The sequence below is a fragment of the Macadamia integrifolia genome, unplaced genomic scaffold (genome assembly GCF_013358625.1).
Source record: "Macadamia integrifolia cultivar HAES 741 unplaced genomic scaffold, SCU_Mint_v3 scaffold1599, whole genome shotgun sequence".
Taxonomy (NCBI): Eukaryota; Viridiplantae; Streptophyta; class Magnoliopsida; order Proteales; family Proteaceae; genus Macadamia; species Macadamia integrifolia.
The window spans coordinates 112,345-136,428 of NW_024868272.1; the positions used below are offsets into that span (position 1 = coordinate 112,345).

Here is a 24,084-nt window from a genome sequence, read left to right on the forward strand (position 1 = left end):
GAAGAATGAAGGAAGAGAAGAAGGGATTAAGGGAAGAGGAATAGAAAGAAAGAAGAAGAAAAAACAGATGAGAAAGAGATCTCCGCTCAGTAACAGAGAACTGGAAAAAGAAGAAGAAGAAAATAAGTAAAAAAGTACATTGCTGGAGTCGGAATGGCTTGAGGAAGACTCGCCGGAGGAAGACTCACCGTAGGAGAGTCACCAGAGCTGGAATCGACGGAGGAAGGAACACCGATGCCCAAGTTCTCCCAAACAAAGAAGAAAATAGCCAAAAGGGTTTCTCGATTTGTGATTTGTTCAACCAAAGTGTGGTTTTTTTACTTTATATAGACTTGATCCCATAGTTCTCAAGTGTGCAGAATTCCCATAAACTTGCCAATCATAACAAAGATATGGAATCTATGGTAATACATTAAAAATAAATAAATAAATAACAAACAAAAACATAAAAGTTGCCTGCCTTGGTCGTAAGGCACAGTAAGGCATCACCTTAGCCATTAAGGCACTCACCTTACGTGAAACCCATAAAGCGCAAGACTGCCGTAGTTCGCCTTAGGACCGCCTTGGCGACGCCTTAATAACTATGATCTGCATCAAGACGAGGACTCTCTTGCCACATAGACTCATGGGTGTGCATCCGCATCAGGACAAGGACTCTCTCGCCGCAGTCTATGCTTGAAGTATCCTTAACTGACTTAAACTCTAAGAGAAATAATAAAATAAAACCCAAATTGTGAAGGAGACTTTCTTGCACAGACCATACTTGGATGTCCTAGACTGACCATAAAACTGATTAAAATAAACAACTATGGCTGGACTCATAGAGTCCCTAATCCAGCCAGCTACTAATACTTCAATAGCAATTAAAATATATATATAAAAAAAAAAAAAAAAAAAGACTAGAAACAGCCCACAAGTTGGAACTTCTTGGGTAAACCAGATCTGAACCAATACTGAACCACATCAGGAACAGCAAGACCAAAACAAATCCTGGTCTTCACGCAGCCGCAGGAGCTCTTCAATCTCTCCTTTCATCTGTTGGAATTCTGCATCAGAAAATGGGTTGAATTTTTCATGAAACTTATGTGGATAAGGTCTACGATCCTACATAATTTCGAGTAATTTCTAGAATATTTATGTTTTTCTAATTGTTTGACTATTTTCGGCAAGGGGGAAAAAAGAAGGGTGGAAATTATATGAAAATGGGTTGGATATTTTTATGAAAATTATGTGGAGGATGAGATGTATATCATGGATAAAATCCATGTCTTTGAAAAATCTATGTTTTTATTTTTTGAAATTATTTAAAAATAAAATATTTGATGAAAATTTTGGTTATTTTATGAAAATAAGCTTTAATTATGGGGGTTTCTTAGTACATTCCATACTGCACTCGCGAATTGTCAGTAGCCAACTAACCATTGAAGTTTAAGAAAGATGCCAACAAAAGAGAGACAGCAAGACAATAATTGGCAACATTGTGAGAAAATAAGGGGCAACAGTTTACAAGATGCAACTTCTGTATTAATGCACATTGTGAAGGCAAAGTAATGAGAGTAACGAGACAGAAGGAATACATGGCATGAGGTATCCAAATGCACATCTAAGTAATGACACAGAAACAATACATGAGATGTGTATAAAGTGTCCTCCTGAATTGAGCACTACCATGAGAAAGCAAATGAAGAAGCTAAGAAGAGACAGAAGGGGAAGCAAAAAGCTTTCACACAGAATTTGATGAATGGGATCAGAACTGCAGAGAGTATGAAGAAGCAGAAATGGTAGGAGATGTAGAAGTTGACAATGACAAGGAAGAGGAATGTTCGTATGAAATACATGAATCGTGACATGAAGAAAGAGTCAAAGAGTGGAATAAGGAACAACTGAGAAGACTCCACTCTGCTTTACCACAAATTCAAGGTTCACACCTTGAAGTTGGTGGCTCATCCCCATCCATAGATAGGGAAGAGCAATGGTAAAACGAAGGCTGGGTTTGGTCAATCATCGAGTATTTGGGAAATGTGGGACCGATTTGGTAGCATCGAGAAGAATAAGAAGAAGAGCCAAGGCATCTGTGACATTGATCCAACTACGTATCGAGAGAGGGATGAAGACCTAATAGAGAATAGAGGAGAGCTTTCAGCCTAGACTCTTGAGTAAAAGAATAGGAAGAGCAACCACCAAATGCTTCCGTAGCTCAATGATTCCGGCCAACAAGGTCAAAGATCCACCATCAACGCCATGGTATGAGAGATGCAACAATGTGGGTTTCAGTAAATCCACTAATAGCATATGAGATTGCAAGGCCTTATGTAGATGACATTGTGCAAGATGCATGGATTAAAGTATCGGAAGGTTAAATTTAAGATACGTATCGGAGGGTATTGTATCGTATCGGAGATACGCTAAGATATGCTAAAGATCAAGGATTAAAGTATCGGTATCGGTCGACTAAATTTAAGATATGTATCGGAAGGTACCGTATCGGTATCGGTATCGAAAATAGGTTCATGGGACCATAGTCACTCCATATGGGGGTCAATTCTTGAATCCCTCAATATACTCATTTACTTCTTGCCATGTAAACGAGAATATTGAGGGGTTCAAGAAGTGACCCCAATATGGAGTGACTATGGTCCCATGATATTGCCCATCATCAACTTCCTTATATTTTGTGATGGCAGGACAATATTCCACAACCCTGTTAATGCATCCAATGCATCCAACCAGATAAAGGACTTTGCATACTTGAATAAGCTGAATGATGTGGCGGAGATTACGAAAGAATGTAATTCAGATAATCACTGATAATATGACAACTTACAAGATGGCCAGTCAGGCTGATGCAATCCGGGTCGGAATAAACTTTATTGAATCACCTCTGGGGCCACCCAAACAAGGAAACACTCAAGTCAAAAGTTAAGTGCCAAAACAGTAAATAAATCAATGAGTACATAGAGGGTGGCAATTCCATAAATAGGTTGAAGTTTATAAGAGAGTGGCAGGGTTGTAATTTATTAGAACATCAAAACACAAATGGATTGTAAAATGCTATTAGAAGGGATAAACTAGGAAGATGAGTTAAAATAAGGACAGAATAGGGGTTGATAGCAATATAGAGGGGCAATCCTAGAAATAAAATTAAAATAAAGGACAGAACTGAATAATGACATACGGGAGGGCAGTATGGTTAAAGAACCCCAAAAACATGTCTATCATGAAAGGATCTGTCCTCTTCCTTCAAATTCGACCAGAGGTCTAGAACCCAACAGAGGTTGTTTCAATCCCATGTGAGGAATCTCACTGCTTTGGCCATGGATTGATCTGAAATTTCAGAGGGAGAATCGCTGGACAGAACTCTCTTGAATGCTGACATCAATCAACTCAAGTAAGGCATGAAAAAGGAGATGCAACTTCTGCAACATGTTCCAGCGGTAGAACAGTGACCAGACTTGGTCCCATGTTGGATAATCCACCTGAAAGGAGGATCGGGGGCCAGTACTCCAGGCTTTGGGTCGCCCTAGAGTGATAATCCAACCCTATAATTTTCAGGTCATACCAACTCCCCACTTGAGAGTTCAAAATAGTTCTTTAAGAACTGGCATTACCTCCCATTCTAGAGCAGGGGAGGGTGGAAGGTGATACCACAGAAATAAAGGCTAAGAAGATGAAATATAATAGGGGAGAATATGGGAAAACAAAGTCATTAACCGAAGTACTTACCTTGGGAAGAAGAAGAGAGAATGGAGGAAGAACAACACACAACTGGTTACTAAGAGCAAGAAACAACTGTGGTTGCCAGGTCCAGTGCAAAGACAGAATTTAGAACAATGTAATACAGAGTTCATGAACACTTATGGTTAACAAAGTTTGTTCAGGAATTGGGAGTTGATACTAATGGCTCTATGAGATTACATCGTAATAACAAGGCTTCATCAACATAGCCCAAAACCCATGCAACATGATTGCACAAAGCACATGGAGGTTCACCGACACTTCATAAAGGAGAAGGTCTGATGGTGACATCAAGACGTATAGCCGAAGGAAGAAGAAGACCCAACCTTCTTTGTGGTTGGAGGATTAGAAGAAGGAAGAAGAAGAAAGAAGAAGAAGAAAGGAAGGCTCGATCCAGCCTTCCCAGTGCTGGATCGAGTCCTCTCCTTCCAAAATTTGCCAAGATTGTGTGGCCCCACCAAATCTGATAGTTTAGTAGTTTTATTTCCTAGGATTTTGTTTATTTGAGTCTTTAAGTTAATTAGGAAACTAAGTGATTATCCTATTGATTTCTTTTTAGAAAGCTTCTTTGTTTATGAAATAGCACTCCTAGAATAATCTTTTCTTTTTAGTAATTAATCTCTTATTTATGTAAGGCCATTGGCCACGGTTCTAATTAATGAATGAGAATTGAAAAACAGCCAAGGAGCAAACCCCCCACCCCTCTCACGATTCTCTCTCTTTCAATCTCGTCTTTCTCACTCACTTTCTCGCCTTTTCTCTATTTATTCTCTCGGTTCTCTCTGCTCTCTTCTCTCGCCTCCCTCTCTCTCTTCCAATTCCCTTTTACTGCTACTATTTACTGTCCACTGCTGTTGAATGTTCTCTGCTGCTGCTGCTGTTTACTGTCTACTACTGTTGGATGTTCTCTGTTGCTGCTGTTATTCTCGGTTACTACTGCTGCACTATTGCAGCCTCTGTTTGCAACAACTGAAGGCCATACTACGTGGATAGATCATCACCTGGGCTGCTACTGATCTCCTTTCAATGAACGGATTACTGCTGGGCACCATCTTCAAATCTGGGCTGTCTTCTTTACTCTCAGACTTGGGCAGCAGATAAGTATAGAATAAACCCTCCCATTCCCTCCATTATCCCCTCATTATTTACTCTGTTACTTCCATTAAAACCCACCCCCCTTTTAGCCATTGCTTAACCTTTTTATTTACCACATTGTTTGCCTTAAGTATTACTGGTCTTCTTATTACTAGTATAACTGATCTTAGAGCATAAAGCATGGGATTTCTATATACTTTTGATGCTTAATAAACTAGTGCTATAACCTAATTTTGATTGCTGCCATGTTCCCTACCCCATGTTTCCTCTTGAAGCTTGAGTGAGTTTATGTGTTTTTCTTCCTAGATTATTATTGTTTTTTGCTACTTTGTCTATTAGTCTCATTCTATGTTGCATGTTAAATCTTGTTTGCTGAGTTTCTTTTGTCCTGTTTACCCAAGTCCCTTGAGTTAACCCTACCTAGTTAGTTAATCTTGTAGGAAACCTAGTCACCTAGGAACCCCCTACATCAAGGTCGCCTTTGGGGTATCTACACATCCTTTGTGAAGACAGCAAATCAATTAGCTGATGTTCTAACAAAAGGACTCAACTCCTCAATGTTTAAAAGGCTTTTGAGCAAGTTGGGCATCTACAATTGTTGTAATAATGGGTTCTATAGGTTATTCTAGAGTCTAAACGAACAGGTCCAAAGTCCATTAAGGTTTTATGGTCCTTACAATATTCTAGAATATTCTCTTCACCATTATACTATGAGACACAAGCTCAAATTCCCAAATCAACATGGCATCAAAGCCATGAAGAAACCCTATACTATCCTACCCTAGCTGCTGCCACCTACACCGCTCGCCTACCACCACTGCCATCGACCAGCACCTCTCTCCATCACCACAAGCACCAGCATCTCTTGCCACTGCCAGTGCCTCCCACCGCCGCCGCTAGCGTCTCGTGCCTCTTTTGTATTGCGCCGCCTTTCTCCCTCAATGGTTGAAAGTGATTTTTCGACCAAGGGCTGTTCATCTTGTTGTCTCTCTATGAGATGATCTGCGCCAGGAGTCTGTTGTGTGCTAGGAGTCTTCTCTTTAGTTGTTGAAGATTAGTGCTATTCTAGGGACGTTGTCCAAGACCCACTTTCTGATTAGCAAACATGTCTAAGATTACTACTACATCACAAGATCTGAAGGGACTACCCCTTTGCATGTCCCTTCAACCCTCCCTAGCTCCATTAAACTTTATGGGAGCAACTATCTGATGTGGTCTCATTCATGCTTCTTAGCTATTGGAACTCGTCTGGCTGCACAATTGATGCTATGAAAAAGCCTATTGTTGCTGATCAAACTCAAACCAAATGAAAGAAAAACAACTTTCTCATTACACCATACCTCATCAATTTCATGGATCCAACTATTGCTCAGAACTATCTCTTATTGGATACTACTACAAAGATCTAGAAGGCTGCCAAGACACCTATTCTTCTCAGGTTGGCAATGATGCCTAGTGTTACGAGTTAAGGAAACGGATTCTTGAAACCAAACAGAAGGAACTCTCTCCTTCATAGTATGACTTTACTCTCAAAGGTATGTGGCAAGAGTTGGATTTTTATGATGACATTGCTCTTACATGCGAAACTGATGTTGTTATCGTTGCACAGGAAGAAGATAAGATTTTTGTGCATGTGTTTCTTGCTAGCCTCAATACCGAGTTTGATCAGACTTGAGCCCATATTTTGAGTAGGGGTTTCATTTCCCACTCTAGCACAAGCTTATGCCCTAATTCAATCTAAGGATACTCGTCGCGCTTCTATGCTTTCAACTGATATACATGATCGCGCTACTCTTTACTCTGGTTCAGAGAATCACACTAGGGATGCCCCTCCAAGACCCACCGAGAAAGAGGTTGTAAAGTATGATTATTGTGGAAAGGAACGTCACACTAGGGAGTCAGGGACCGTTAATGGAAGTTACATAGTAAACCAGCCAATACCTATGTTTATGGATAAGGGCAGTCCAATGTTATTTCCAATCAGGCTTTTGATGACACTCCCACGAAATCCTCTGTCTCCTAGTAAGTGTTACAGACCTTACGCCAACTGATGACCAAACTCGACACTGCTTCGTCCTCTGTGAGCTTTAGCTACTTCCCTACCAACTTCCTCTGGCCCTACTTCGAACAAAGGTATTCCTTTTGGTGGCCATTGTGCTTTGATTGAATGCCCTTCTTGGATTATCGACTCAATTGCCACGGACCATATTACTAGCTCAAGTGCCACTGACCACTGCTGGTTTGTGACTTTTATTGATTGCTTTACTCGTACCACTTGGGTTTATTTATTGCGTCAGAAGCGCGATGTATTTCCTTGCTTCAAGCAGTTTCACAAGATGGTTCAGACATAATTTGATGCAAAGGTCCGGATACTTCACATTGATAATGGCACGATGGGGAGTTCCAAGTGTACTTGGCTGATCAAGGGATTATCCATCAAACAAATTGTGTGGATATTTCTGCTTAGAATGGAGTTGCAGAGAGGAAGAATTGCCACCTGTTGGAGGTGGCCCAGTGCCTAATATTTGAGACTCATGTTCCCCCACAGTGTTGTAGTGATGTTGTACTTTCTGCCTCTTACCTCATTAATCGGTTGCCCTCTCGAGTATTGGCATCTCGTTGCTCTGTTGAGGTCCTGAAAGGTTCTACTCCTTTTGTTGTGCCTCCTAAAGTGTTTGGGTGCATTGCCTTTGCACAAAACCATCAACAACATGGGAAGTTTGACCCCCGTGGACACTGTTGTATCTTCCTTGGGTATTCTCCCACTCAGAAGGGGTATCACTGTTACCATCCTCCCACAAGGAAATTCTACTTGGCCATGGATGTTGTGTTCCATGAATTTAGTGCCTATGATCCTGTACCTCTTTAGGTAGAGTCTCCTAGAGCGAAAGATGTGCCACTGATTGCTCCATTGGAAATAATAGAAGATGTGTATTTGGAAGAAGGTGTCACAAGTCAGGAACAACAGTGACCCATTTCCAGCAAGGGGGAGCAAGAAGCCAAGAATTGATTACTGTTCAAGGGAAGCCGACCAAGTTACTCCAAGTGTATGATCTTCAACCTCGTAAGCGAACTCACCTACCACCACTGCACCAAGCCAGTTGCATGCTCAAGAACCAAGTCCTACTAGTGAGTCCCTTCCATCTGATCCATCTTTTGATTTACCAATAGTAGTTTTGTCTCAAAGGGAATGTACTAAACCCCCCATTTCTAATGTTTTTTCCTCTGAACGTCTGTCTCCTTCTATTTCTTTGTTTACTTCCTGACGTTTGTTTTTGTTCCCCATAACTTGCAGAAAGGTTTTGCTGATCCAAAGTTGAAAGAAGCAATACATGAGGAAACGAGGAGCGTTTGAGAAGAACAATACATGGGATCTAGTTCATCGTCCTTCAGGGAAGAAAACTGTTGGCAACAAATTGATCTTCCTGATGAAACAGTCTGCAGATGGATCTGTAGACAGATATAAGGCATGACTGATTGCAAGAGGGTTCACTCAAACATATGGCATTGACTACCAGGAATCATTTACACTAGTGGCTAGGATGAACACCGTATGAATTATCATATCATGTGCCGTCATCCACGGCTGGGATTTACAACAGTTTGATGTGAAGAATGCCTTTCTTTATGGTGAACTGAAAGATGAGGTATATATGGATGTTCCTAATGGTTTTACCACTCAGCATACTCAGGTTAAAGCGGGCTATATATGGATTGAAGCAGTCTCCACAAGCCTGCTTTTACCGGTTCCACAAGGCAATGATTGTCATAGGCTACAAACTGAGTAATGTAAACCATACTATGTTCATCAAGAAGTTAGGAGAGCACATTACTATACTTATAGTGTATGTGGATGACATAGAAGTTGTTGGCAGTGACACACTGGAAATTGCACATCTCAAATCTTATTTAGGAACTGAGTTTGGAAGCTTAGATATTTTTTGGATATTGAAGTAGCCTATTCAGCTCAGGGTATCTTTCTTTCCCAACGAAAGTATACTCTTGACTTCTTTTCTGATACAGGTTTATTAGGATGTAAGGCTAGTGACACTCCATTAGAGCCTAATTCTCAACTTAAAGAGAAGGATGGAGAACTAATTGACACGAGTAGTTATCAGAGGCTAGTTGGTCGTCTCATATCTCTCCCACACTCGCGATAGCATGTGGTTTCAGTCTGCTAAGTCAATATATGCATGATCCATATTCCACTCATTTGGAGGTAGCATGTCGCATCCTGAGATACTTAAAGTCAGCTTTAGGGCAAGGGGTTCTATTCTCTCTTCATGGTCACTTGCATGTGTAGGCATTCACTGATGCAAACTAGACTGACTGTCCTGATGATAGGAGATCTACATCTAGGTATTATACCATAGTAGGAGGTAATCTTATTACATGGCGAACCAAGAAGCAAGCAATGGTTGCAAGATCTAGTGCTAAAGTAGAGTTTCGAGCCATGGCAGAAGGCATATGTGAGCCTACTATGGCTCCAGGGTCTTTACAGGATTTATATATCTCTATTGATTTGCCTAAGAGACTCTATTGCGACAACGAGTCTGCTATCAATATTGCCCATAATCATGTTCAACATGATCATACAAAACATGTAGAGTTCATTAAGGAGAAGCTAGAGCAGGGCACGATCTGCATTCTGTTTGTACCTTCCGAGACTCAGTTAGCTGATATATTCACTAAGAGCCTCAGTAGTAAATTGTTTAGTACTATTGTTGAAAGTTGAAAGTTGGGCATGTTTGATATGTATGCGCTAACTTGAGGGGATTGTTTAAATAATGGGTTTATGGGTTATTCTAGAGTTCCCAAAAAAAAAAAAAGATCCTAAGTCCATTAAGGTTTTATGGTCCTTGTAATATTCTAGACGAAACGGTGGAAGGAATTCCCAATTACTATTGAGCTACTCCAAGGATCGGATCTAAGTCTGTATTAGTTTGTGATCATAATAGATGACATAACCAAGCACTTACAAAACCTGGTTCCATTGTGTATGCTCTTTGCAGATGATATTGTTCTGATAGACGAAACGATGGAAGGAATTAATACTAAAGTGGAGCTATGGAGATCAAACTTGGAATCAAGAGGTTTTAAGATAAGCAGAATGAAGACAGAGTATATGATGTGCTCCTTCAATCAGACTAGAGGAGGGGAAGGAGTGGTGAAGCTTGGGGAATGGGAGCTACCCCAGAGTGACGGTTTCAAATACCTGGGGTCCATCTTTAACAAAGAGGGGGATATAGAGGATGATGTTGCCCATAGAATTAAAGTGGGATGGATGAAATGGAGAGGTGCGTCAGGAGTAATATGTGACAAAAGAATGCCTACTAAACTTAAGGGAAAATTCTACAAGACAGTAGTACGACCAGCTATGACATATAGAGCGGAGTGTTGGGCAATTAAAAAGAGTGATTTGACCAAACTGAGTGTAGTTGAGATGAGAATGCTAAGGGACTGTGCGACAAGACCAAGAGAAATAGAGTAAGGAATGATTGTATAAGAAACAATTTGGGGGTTGCACCAATCCAAGACAAGCTCTGCGAGAACCGGTTGAGATGGTATGGTCATGTGTAACGGAGACCTATAGATGCTCTAGTAAGGAAGATTGAGTAGATTCATTTGGAGGGAACCAAAAGAGGTAGGGGTAGGCCTAAAATGACTACTACTGAAGTGGTGAGAAAAGACATGCATATGGTGGGGCTTGATTTTAGTATGACCATGGATAGAGTTTTGTGGAGGACGAGGATCCAAGTAGCAGACCCCATGTAAGGGATGATCATGTGATGCATCTTTGATTTCTTCCTTATCTGATTCTCTTAGTCCCTTTTCACTTATTTTTCCTTATTTTGTTGCTTCTTGATTCTCTTTTTTTCATATCAGATCCATGCAGCCGACCCCATTTGGTTGAGATAAGGTTTTGTTTGTTGTTGTTGTTGTTGTTGTTGTAATATTCTAGAATATTTTCTCCTCCATTATAAATAAAGAGGGGTTGGTCCCTATGAGACAAGCTCAAATTCCCAAATCAACAACAATATCTACTCCCCAGCTTGAGGGGGAGTGTTAGAATAAGGGTATTTTGGGGAATATATTTAATGCTGTTTTATGGGGGAATACTTAAGACTATAAAGGTATTTCTGGTGTTTGAGTTTAAAAGAGTTTTCAAGTAAAAAGGCTGAGGAGATCATCATTCACTTAAGTCTTCTGAAACCCTCTATTGTTTCTCTCTCTTCTATTCCTCTTCTACTTTCCCTAAGAAGTGCTCCTTTTGTGATTCACAACTTAAATAACATTACAGGGACATTCACCTATCATACCCTGGGGATGAGACCAAGTTTTATAAGATATTTGAGAGAGGACGTAATCTATTTCTCCTTCAGTGTTGAACTGAGAGTATGAACCTATTCATGTTCAGATACTAGGGAACAGTCCCCTCCCATCTTTAGAGATCCCAACAAGTTTCCTTGGTGGAGCCATAGCCTGTCTTCGGCCAGCAGCAGAGTTAGAAATATTTCCAGTCTTAAATAGAACTGGCTAATAAGGACCCCAGACATAATATTTCAAACAGGAGGTACCCCAAACATGGTTTTCTTAAACATTGGGTACCTCAGCTGCAATTTACCCTAAAAAAAAAAAAAAAAAAAAAGAGATCACAAAATGAGCCGGAGTAGCGCATAGTTGTCACTGTCAAAATAAAGCCTAAACAACCACTGATCAAGTAATTAACTATAATAATCAGATCAATAGTTCTATCAGTCTTAGTTAATCCTGTCTTCTCTTGTTTATGCATGCCTTAATGAAAGAGATAACTGAAACTTTCAAAATTAAACAGAAAAATAAGAAGTAATTGTGAATAAAAGGTTCCAAAATATTTTGGAAAGACCTCATAGAACACATGTTCCATGAGTTGTTAATGTAGCAATCTAAATTTCTAGCAACCGGTAAAACTGGCAACTGGTCTCTTTTGAACCTGTTAGTAAGTGTCCACCACGGCCACAAAAGGATAGGGTTAAAAGGAACAAAGGGAAGGAAACTTTCCCAATTCTGGTAATAATAAACAGTACATCCAGAGGGAACAAAACCTGAAAAATGGATTTTTGGAAATCACAAGTCAGTACGTGCTTTATACAAAAATCGGAAAAAAGGTCTTATGGGAATAAGAAAAAACTAATTTTTTGAGGCTCACCATTTCCACCCCTACAAACAACAGCTCTGGAGTCACCAACATTTGCAACTAACAAACGATCACCAACCAGAACAGCAGTGGAAGCTGTTGAGCCAGCATCTCTATTCTGATTATTTTCTGATTTGAGAAATTCTGAGTCTGTATGATTGTAGGCATCAGCTGCAGAAAAAATGAGCGATCAGAAAAACCTAAAAGCAGCTTCTTCTTTGAGCATTAGATTAATATAATTTTACTATACACATGTAACAAAACCAGGAAAAGCACCTATAGCTGACTTGGTATCAGAGATGAACTTTGGATGCCTGATCAAATTACTAAAGAGGTTTTGTTTAACGTATTCTGCAGCTCGAGCACCCCCATGACCTAAAACAATTACATACATATGCAGAAATTTAGCTATTTTCAGCAAGACATGTCCAGGGTGCAAATTTAAATATTATTCAACTGGACTGTTATTAAATTCAAATGTATTTTCAAGCAATAATAAAGCGAAAATTAATAGCACCAGAAATTTTATGGGCTGAAGGCATTCATGCATTACAAATGTATTCTTGTTGTATATTTTGTGATTTTAATGTATTCAAATGTACTTATTACCACAGAAAATAATAAAATATGATGATAATGACAAGAACAATGATATTGATAACAAAGATTATGAAGACAAATATTTCATACCATCAAATACTCCGAACAGTCCAACTATCTCCCCGTCAACACCATCAATTCTGGTCTCGTAAAAGTCTTCCATTGAAGACCTTTTTCCAGGAGAACTTGCATATCCATAGCTGAATTTTCCATTCTGACTATTGCAAGAAAACAGGTATCAAGTTATTACTGGAGTCAACCTGTGATATGACATGTAAAACCAACAAAACTTCCAATGGGTACCTAAAACAATTAAGATTATTAAGTCCTCATGATCAAGTCTCTAAAATCAGATTATATGAAAACAATATTGCACTGATCATTAGATGATCTCAACCAATGCAATTCTTTATATTAGGAAGGTGGAAGAACGTGAACAAACACTTGGTACAATAAATAACTCACTCTGTGTCACATACTAAATTTCCTACTATATAAGTCGTGGTGGTTACGAACCGAGGATATTGGAGAGCATACAAGTACCATAGGTTTTTTTGTGTACTTGGTTAACAAGAATGTTGCTCAAATGGCACCAATTTTACAAAAAGTGTTCGCTACTGTTTCACCAAAAAGCTCGACTTGTTAGTGAAAGGAAGAATCAATGTATACATTAGCACTCCCCCATCACATGCAGGCCAAGATCCCATGGCCCTTGCATATGGAGCTCACACGGCATTTCTTCACATGGCACCGAGGGAAGTATCGGCCCTTACCCAATTTTTGCACTTCCTATTTTAAGTTAGCTTCCCTTTTTAGTTTGTTCCTAGATTGTAAGGCTGTGCCTAGCCAATTTAAAGAGACTTTTATAATCAATTTTAGGAGATTGGATGAAGAATGATTTAGAGATGGCTTATTCTATTGTGTTGCGGGATGCAATTGGGTGAGAGACCCTAGATGAGATGCCTAAACTTGAGGGGTGAGATACCCGAATCCTATCCTCCTCCTTCCTCCTCAACCCTCCATCGGTTTCTTTTTTCTTCTTTCTTATTTTCTGTAATGTAGGACTAGATTTGATAAGTCAAACTAGACCCAAACTGCAGGAAAGTTTAAACCAAAGAACAACCAATAACCACCCAATACCAGACAGCAACAACAGTCCAGAAGTAATCAGTCAACAGTCTTTGAAAAACCAGAATTGTCAAGTCCAGAATCTGGAATTTCTGAAAACAGAGTCTACACCTACAAGTAGACTATCCAGCAATAGAAATAGAGTATTGAATAAGGTACGATCAGAATCAAAACATCACAGGAACAGATAAACCAAATCAGAACTCGATTCTGGACAGCAGGTTCTGAAATCTGGCAATCGATCCTAATAACTTCAGGAACTTCAATAGCAGATTATTAAGGAACAAGTAAACAAATCTAATTTCAAATCAGAAGGTCCAATCCATCGGGAAATAAAGGCAGCAATCAACATCAATAGGCATCACAGATTAGACAACAATTTCTGGGCAGGAAGGACTATAGGCCAGCACTGAAGAAAATTCCTTTCAAACAAATCCATGGTCTGATCAGCATCAAGTTGGGATTGAGTCCCCTTCTGGTTCATCCTAACACTCGACCAAAATCATAGGGCCATCGGATGGCCAAAACTCCCAAAACAGAATAGGCCGACAGCAGAGAAAACAGAGAACTTAACCCAGAAATTCTGCAGACAGATTAGAGCACTTACCTGGCTAGCTGAATGAGATCATGAACAATAAGAAAACCCGAAAATATGAAGATCCACTCAGACTTCTCGCAGCAGAGTGTCGACTGGATCAAACACCAGTCCATAGGCCTTGATCAAACACAAGGAGCAACCATAGAAGCCAGCAGCAGCAACAAGAAAATTTTGTCAAACATAAATCGTGGGCTGTAGTGTGCCCTCCTCTTTATTTATAATAATGATGGGGTATTGTTTACAAAGTAGAAACTTAAAAGCTTCTAAATATTGACTTACTAAACTACTAACATGTAGTTATTAAAACTGGAAATTGTAAACAACTGAAATTAGAAACTAACAAGGACTGAAATTAGAAACTAATTTAGGACTTGAAAATAGAAACTAAATTATGACTAATTAAGTAACTAATATAACTCCATCAGTAGCCCAACCGTGGGCTATCTTGGACCAGATCTGGTCGACCCTCTTGTTCCTCCTAGTGTAGACCTTCGGTACTGCATCAACTCTCCCCGGCTTGAAAGCATTCGTCTCCGACGAATGGACAAGGGACATGTAGCGCTCATATAAGTCGGGATCAAGACTCTTGAAGTCATCAGCATGAATCCAAGCACAATCACTATGGGGACGGCCCTTCCACTTGACAAGAAAAGTGTGATAACCAATGCCATGGCGGGAGGTCTTGTAATTATCATCCAAGACATCTTCAATAACTTCAGAAGTAGGTGGCTTCAGTTAGGGCAGCCTCAACATTTGTTCCGTGTCTCCATCATCTGAATGGTGCCCAATATAAAGGTGAAGATCAGCCACATTAAACACGTTGCTTATGGTCATATCATCAGGCAACTCAAGCATATAAGCATTAGGTCCTATATGTTTCAGCACCTTATAGGGACCCATCTTCCGTGGATGTAGCTTGGTATTGACACCCGTCTAAAACCGTTCAGGATTTACTCTAATCATCACCATGTCCCCGGGTTTGAACTCTACATAACGCCAATGACGATCAGCAGAAGCCTTATACACCTCATTGTTCAAGGCAATACGTCGTTGGACGTTGGCATGCACCTCAGTAATATGACGCAAGAAATCATCAACCTCAATACTAACTCAAGCTTGGGGTGGGAGTGACATAAGATCAATAGGTCACTTAGGCTGAACTCCAAGCAAGATCTCAAAAGGAGTACGACCCGTTGTCCTATTCACTGAGCTTTTGTAGGAAAATTCTGCAATATCAAGAATGAGAGGCCATGTCATCTCATAATCTCTAACCAAACACCTCAACAAGTTTCCCAAGCTATGGTTCACCACCTCTGTCTGCCCATCTGTCTGTGGATGATGCAGTTGAAAAATTCAACTTTGTATGTCTTCAACCACAATGTCTTCCAAAAATAACTCATGAGCTTAATATCATGGTCAGACACAATACTAGTTGGCAGCCCATATAGTCGCACTACTTCCTTAAAGAAGAGCTTTGCAACCTGATAAGCATCAAAAGTCTTGCGACAAGGAATAAAATGAGCCATCTTAGAGAAACGATCCACAACCACCATAATGGAATCATATCAGTCCCTAGTAGGGGGTAGTCCAAGAACAAAATCCATGCTAACATCAAGCCACAGTGCATGAGGAACAGGTAGTGGAGAGTATAAACCTGTGTTTTGTTTTTCTCCTTTTGCCAACTGACATACACGGCATCTCTTGATCACATGATCGACATCCTTTACAATGCATGGCCAATAAAATCGATCCATCACCTGTGCAAGAGTCTTATCCTTCCCAAAATGTCCTCTTAATCCTCCTCCATGTAACTCCCGTATGATGTGATGACGTAGGGAAGAGTTTGGAATTAGGATCAGATGCGTACTCACCCCGTATCTGATCAATGCTAATAACATGTGCTGAAAAAGTGTTAAGTGTGAGCACTTTCCGGCTAAATGCATCAGCCACTGTGTTCTCTTTTCCCACCTTGTACTTCATAGCAAATATAAACTCCTCCAAGTAGGATACCCATTTGGCATGCCTGTGATCAATCGACTTCTGTGAGTGAAGGTGCTTCAAGGCCTCATGATCAGTGTATAAAATGAACTCCTTACCAATGAGGTAGTATCTCCAATAGCGTAGCACTTGAACGACTGCATATAACTCCAAATCATATGTCGAATAGCGCTTCTAAGCCTCATTTAGTTTCTCGCTATAGAAAGCGATGGTGTGTCCTTGCATTAACACTCCTCCTAGCCCAACATGTGAAGCATCTGTGGCTACCTCGAATACTCGGTCAAAATCTGGTAGGCCTAGAATGGGTGCCTTTGTCATCTTCCTCTTCATAAGAGCGAAGGATTTGGTCGCTGGTGCTGTCCATTCAAACTTCCCCTTGCCTTCATACATTCAGTGATGGATGCCATAACTGCACTGAAATTCCGAATAAATCTCCTATAGAAGGAAGCCAAACCATGGAAGCTATGGACTTCTGTTAGTGGCTACCTCGAATACTCTATCAACCCCTTTTGATGACACTATAAATCCAAGGAATACAACCTTGGGCATCATAAAGAAACACTTCTTGAGATTGATGTATAACTTCTCTGCATGGAGTACTCTCAAGACAACTAGAAAGCGACCAATGAAAGGACGAAATACCTGTCATAACTCGCGTGAAGGTGTTAGGTGCATTCGTCAGACCAAAAGGCATAACTTTCCACTTATATAAGCCATCCTTCGTCTTAAAGGCGGTCTTCCACTCATCTCCAGAACAGATGCAAATCTGATGATAGCCACTCCTCAGATCTAATTTGGAAAAGACCTTTGCCCCGGACAGCATATCCAATATATCATCTAGTCGTGGTATAGGGAACCTATACTTGACTGTTATCTTATTGATAGCACAGTTATCCACACACATACGCCAAGAACCATCCTTCTTTGGCATGAGTAAAGCTGGTACCGCACAAGAACTTAAACTCTTCTCAATGAAGCCCTTATGTAATAACTCATCCACTTGCCATTTCAGCTCAGTATGTTCAGTAGGGCTAAGTCTGTAAGCGGGATGCTTGGGTAAAACCGAACCGGGTACCAAATCAATAGCATATTGTATGTCTCGCAGGGGAGATAGCTCATCTAGGAGATCATCAAGGACTAAGTCAGAAAAATCAGATAGGAGCTCTCCGATAGGTGCACTATGCATTACCTCAGGTTAGGGAGTGACTTCTCGAGTAACAAGAGCCATAACCATTCCAGTATCATGACTTGTACGTAAAAACTGCTTGCGAGGAATAGCTAGCAACTCCTTTGTGGGCATAGCTACTACCTTCTTCTCAATGTCAATGTCCTTCTGATTTGATCTTAAGGATCTCTGTCGCTGTATTTTAGCCAGCACATTTATCGGATAGAAAGTTATAGGAACATCCTCATTAGTGCCTTCCATGTCAGAGTCATATCCTCCATCATCATCATCATCATCATCTAAAGGGTAAGGGTAAAGAGTTGATTCATCTTCCTCATTGGAGTCTTCAACTTCAGCCACTGCATTAACCCTCTGCTTATGTGGGTAAGACTTAGCAAAGTGTCCTACCTCTTGGCAATGGAAGCATGGTACCTTATTACTAACTGTCATGGGTGCTTTTCTTTTGTAATCAGCCCGTGGAGGAAAAGTGGACTTTGGGGGTGCTGAACTACTAGGTTTAGTGGCTGGAAAATTTTTCTTGACCTCCCCAGCTTGAAAACCAAACCTTCTACCTAGTTGTGCTATAAGCCCCTCTGCCCGTAGGGCCTTGTCAAAGCAATCCCTTACTGAGTACACATCAACCACACCAATCCCCCTGTTGATTTCAGCTCGTAATCCCAGTCGAAACCGAGATAATAGTTGCCTTTCATTCTCCCTTATGCCTATGCGAGAATAAAGTGCATCAAACCTATTCATGTACTCCGCAACAGTCATAGTCCCTTGACGAAGAGAATTCAGCTGGTCTTGTATATGAGCTCTGAAGTTGCGTGGCAAGTATTTGTCAGATAGTTCAAGCTTCATCTCCTCCCAAGTGGTAGGCTCCCTACCACGGTCTTCTAATTCTCGCTCATAAGTCCACCAATCACGAGTAGCCTCAACTAGCTTAGCACGAGCTAGTTTCATCTTTCGTTCCTCAGATAAGTCATAATAGTCAAAATAGTCATCCAAAGCCACTACCCAATTATAGAACAGTTGGGGGTCATGTCTCCCATCAAACTCCTTCAAGTCAAGCTTAACCTTCTGTGAGTCTCTAGAGTACCTCTACTGTACAAAACGTTCAGTCTCAAAGTATCCCCTTATGTGTTCTTCAAAAGTGGGTCGCTCTACAAGAACCCTCTGTGGTGGTCTCAAATTAGGGACAGGTCTCCTGTTAGCCAACTGAGTAGTTACATTCAATGGGGCTTCCACCTCAGGTGGTGTATAAGAAGCACGGGTATGTTATTGTGATTGGGTCTCCATAGCCAACAACCTTACATTCAGTTCAGTCCGCAAAGCTTGCTGTTCAGCTTTCATCTCAGTTCTCATATTATGTAGCATCTCCATGAGAGAAACTAGGGTATGGGTGCTCTGATACCACTTAATGTAGGACTAGATTTGATAACTCAAACTAAACCCAAACTGCAGGAAAGTTTAAACCAAAGAACAACCAATAACCACCCAATACTAGACAACAACAACAGTCCAGAAGTAATCAGTCAAAAGTCCTTGAAAAACTAGAATTGTCAAGTCTAGAATCTGGAACTTCTGAAAACAGAGTTTACACCAACAAGTAGACTATCCACCAATAGAAATAGAGTATTGAATTAGGTACGATCAGAATCAAAACATCACAGGAACAGATAAACTAAATCAGAACTCGAATCTGGACAACAGGTTCTAAAATCTGGCAATCGATCCTAATAACTTCAGGAACTTCAATAGCAGATTATTAAGGAACAAGTAAACAAATCTAATTACTAATTAGAAGGTCCAATCCATCGGGAAATAAAGGCAGCAATCAACATCAACAGGCATCACAGATTAGACAACAATTTCTGGGCAGGAAGCACTATCGGCCAGCACTGAAGAAAAATCCATAACAAACAAATCCATGGTCTGATCAGCATCAAGTTGGGATTGAGTCCCCTTCTGGTTCAGCCTAACACTCGACCAAAATCATAGGGCCATCGGATGGTCAGAACTCCCAAAACAGAATAGGCTAACAGCAAAGAAAACAGAGAACTTAACCCAAAAATTCTGCAGACAGATTAGAACACTTACCTGGTTGGCTGAATGAGATCAGGAACAATAAGAAAACCCAAAAATATAAAGATCCACTCGGATTTCTTGCCGCAGAGTGTTGACTAGATCAAACACTAGTCCCTAGGCCTTGATCAAACATAAGGAGCAGCCATAGAAGCCAGCGGCAGCAGCAACAAGAAATTTTTGTCAAACATAAATCGTGGGTTGTTGTGTGCCCTCCTTTTTATTTATAATAATGATCGGGTATTATTTACAAAGTAAAAACTTAAAAGCTTCTGAATATTGACTTACTAAACTACTAACATGTAGTTACTAAAACTGGAAATTGTAAACAACTAAAATTAGAAACTAATTTAGGACTTGAAAATAAACTAAATTATGACTAATTAAGTAACTAATATAACCCCATCAGTAGCCCAACCGTGGGCTATCTTGGACCAGATCTGGTTGACCTAGTCAGCCACTTAGGTCGACCCTCTTATTCCTCCTGGTGTAGACCTTCGGTACTACATCATTCTGTTTTAGCCTTTGTGAGAGAGTGTTTGAGGTAATTTGAAGATTTGAAGTTCAGCCTATAGATCAGTTCAAGCACAGCCAAGGAGATCATAATCGATTGCAGCCATTGTCAGGATTTTGGAAACTCGGATCGAAGTCCAAATCTCACAAACCAGCCAGCAGTTCAAGCTCATCTTTTGAAGGATACTTACACATGTTAAAAGGGATCTGCATTCCAAATTTGAGGATCATACAATTCCAGGAACCCTAGTTTCTGAAGAGTGGTCACAAGTTTCCTAATTCATGTCGACAACCTAACTCTCAATTCAACTATCGGAATTGTCTCATCTTTTGAGGGTTTGATCAGCACCACAAGAGAAGCAATTGACCAGAAGTTGAGCCCCATCAGAGCCTCCTACTACCAGCTGCAAGTTTCCCCAATTCTGCCCAGGTCTAGACTTTTGCTCTAAGTCAGATTTCAGATTCCCTAAGGATTGGTGAGTTATTAATTGGAGTTTTGGGATCTTAACTGGGGTTGGGTAGTACCTACCTAGCCTTATCTCACCCATATGGCTGATATGAGACCGTAGCATTCCACTTACTAGGGATGCCGCTTATACAACAACAACCGATAACCTTATCCCAAATGAATGGGGTCGGCTACATGGATCCAATGCTGGAAAATATAAAGTAAAGAAGTATACAAGATAAGTTAAAAAGAGAAAGCATGGGGATAAGTTAAGAGGGTATCGCAGAAAAGAGATACGCATCATGGGAACATCCCTTATATGGGGTCAGCAATACGGGTTCTTGTCCTCCACAAAACTCTATCTGAAGTCATACTAGGGTTAAGCCCTACTAATTGCATATCTTTTCGGACTACTTCTTTAATAGTCACCTTAGGCCCACCCTTAACTTTTCTAGCTCCTTCCCAACAAATCTAGTTGCACCGATCCAAGACAAACTCCGTGAGAGCCGATTGAGGTGGTATCCGATAGGAATTCTCAAGCAATTCATTTGGGAACTTTCACAACATGATTCAAACCCATGATTTCTTAAATATAAAGGATCACAAACCTTTAACTAACTTCTAATGCTTCCTCTTAACAGAGTCAATGTGAGCCCAACAGAGATTCTTCAGCATGCATTATGCATGTTGAACAGTTACGGCTTTCCAAGAATGAGCTTCCTTCATCATGCATGGATTCAGATTAAAGGAAATAGCATGCAACCAGATGAAGTACAGGTAATCCAATCAAATACAAAAATGATACATATAAGGTGATCATATGGCCAACCAAATGTATGTCCATGTTAAATGGAAAAACACCTGAAACTTCATGTATCATAATCAAGTCAAATTCCTTAAGCAAGGATTAAAGTATCGGTATAAGTCACCGTATCGGTCGGCCAAAATTAAAATACATATCGGAGGGTATCATATCGTATCAAAGATATACTAAGATACACTAAAGATATGCGTATAAATGGATAGGAAACACTTTTTTAAACACTTTTGCATAAAAAATATTGTTAAAAAAAACTATTAATAACATATATTATGCATAAACATTAAATTGAAGGTATCGCACTAAGAATTCAAGGTTTGTAGTTGTCCCATAAATGTAAAATCCTTGTTCTCAATCTTGATTTTCACTTTAGTTAGAGAGAAATATGGCTGAGAGCAACTTTGGAACAAAAACCCCTCAAAAAATCGTGTCTTTTCTGAAAAATTATCCATCTTAGCCATTATATGACCGTAGCACACTGTATCAATACATACCGATACTCACTGATACATACCGATCGATACGTACTGATACCGTTACGTACTAATACTCAACAATACGTACCGATACATACCGAAACGTACATTTCACCTCAATTTTATATTTTCCATAGAGTATCAATATGTATCGTATCGTACCGGTGCATATTGGTATGTATCGTAGGATACATATCTATACGAAAGGAATTAAAAAATTCCATGTATCATATTGGTGTGTATCGTATCGATCGGCTAAATTTAAGATACGTATCGGAGGGTATCGTATTGGTATTGGCGATTCTTTAAACCCTGTCCTTAAGATGACTACAATATTTCTGTTTTAATTCCAAAGAGAATGGCATGCACTAAGTTTAATGTGTTCACAGAAGAGTAAAGGAGACAACACACAATCAGATGCATAGAATAATCAAATAAGAAAATAAATATCCAACCAAAATTGAAGTAGGGACTGACCGTTGCCTGAATAAAATTCTGTTTACAATAAATCAAAACAACCTCAATGATGCATGCATTCTTTGAAAAACCAAACTGTTCTGTCAGAAATTTCTTCTTCAAATAAAAATGGAGTACACTACAATGATTTGCCTTCATCATGCATACTGTCTGAGCACAAGAAATAACATGCACTTAGATCTAGGACATGATAATCCAGACACTGCATAAACATAGTGATGACAAATAAGATCAAATAATTTTCTCTTGCTGTTGAACAGAAGAAAACTCCTGCATCTGCATATTTAAGTACCTTTCTTTACGTATTTCCATAGTTGTCACAGCGCCTAGGTGAACCAAGGAGGTTGAGGGGAATCAAAAATTAAGGTGACACCAACATGGAGCTGCCTAGGTGACCAAGGCCCCTAAACGAAAACAAAAAAAAAAAAAACAAAGTGGCCAGATCGCAAATGCCTAGGTGACACCTTGACAACTATGTGTATTCCTGTCAATTCTTTCCTTTTCTTGAGTTAAGGTACACAAGTCTGAGAGTGTGCTCAATATATCATGACCAGAACCCATTGGATTGTGATTAAAAAAATATTTCTGCTACAAAAGAACTCAATCACAAGCGCTTTAAAGTGCATATCGGACAAATTCCAGTTACAGAGCCCCTTCATATTCTATATGCTTCTACGATTATTTGACATGCAAAGAGGGATTGCTCTAAACATAGGCATTAGATTTTCATAACAAAATAATAACTACATGCAAACCAGACACAGTGACCAAACAAAATAAATAATAAATATGGCCAGGGGTAGAGACAGTAAAGAATCACCTCAGACCCCCACCAGAGACCGGGGCTTCATCAACCAGAGTTCCAATTGAGGACAACACTGAATTCAGATAACCCATGATATCAAGTAACTCTTTTTATTAAAGGGGGAAAGACAAATTTTCACAAAAAGTTAAAGATAAGAGTCTTATAGTGCATGCAATTAGAGGCTAGAAATTCCGCTCAGTCATTCCTCATCATCCCCATTCACCATACTTTAAACCTAACCTGCAAATAGAATTTCCAGATTTAAACTTAAATTGCAGACAGAAAACGATACAAATTGGTCCAATTACACCCACAACAACATAAATTAAAAACAAGAAACACCAGGTGAAATAATATATCAGATTACAATTTAAGGCTAACTAATCTCATAAAAAAAAATAAAAAACCCTTGAGCGATCAACATAGGTGCATGATTTGTTGTAATCCAATATAGAAAAAGAATCTATTAATCTACAAATACAGATACAGAGAACTTGAAGAGGACATAAGGAGAAGGAGACAGAGAGATTACCTGAAACGTAGAGACGAGAGATGCCATGAGAGGGAAAAGTTTCAAGGAGATTAAAGGACGAAACAGAGGACAGAAGGAGAAACTCGGGCGGCGTGTTTGTTATGTTCTTATGGTCTCACGTTTCTGGTTTTGTTTGTTGGGGAAAGACCGAAAGGAAGAAAAGAGAAAACGGAAGAAAAACTTTTGCCAATAATTATTATCGTCACAGTGCTCACTCAATTTTCCGAATGTCACAAAACATGTATTTTGCCACGTAGAGCGATGATATGTCTGTTCCTACCGTTGGATAAAGAAGAAACAATTTTTATCAATTAATAAATCACACGTCAAAATTTAAATTTTAATTCAATTAAATAAATTTGGGATCTGGCTCCTCTCCTTAGTACCCATCGTCCAGGTCTAGCTATAGCTACATAGGCGGCCATCACGTGG

General features: G+C 39.8%; 1 protein-coding gene across 1 annotated transcript in view; it reads right to left on the minus strand.

Annotated features, from left to right (window-relative positions):
* Positions 1–23,839, minus strand: part of LOC122064280 (probable protein phosphatase 2C 59) — a 46,293-nt gene extending 22,454 nt beyond the window's left edge. The window contains exons 1-5 of the mRNA XM_042627989.1: positions 23,653–23,839; positions 23,136–23,360; positions 12,698–12,825; positions 12,284–12,382; positions 12,020–12,178 (exon numbers count right to left, since the gene is read on the minus strand). Of these exons, the coding sequence (XP_042483923.1) occupies positions 12,020–12,178; positions 12,284–12,382; positions 12,698–12,825; positions 23,136–23,212 (463 nt within the window). The 5' untranslated portion in view covers positions 23,213–23,360; positions 23,653–23,839. The remainder of the gene's footprint in view (positions 1–12,019; positions 12,179–12,283; positions 12,383–12,697; positions 12,826–23,135; positions 23,361–23,652) is intronic.
* Between the last annotated feature and the right edge of the window lie 245 nt (positions 23,840–24,084).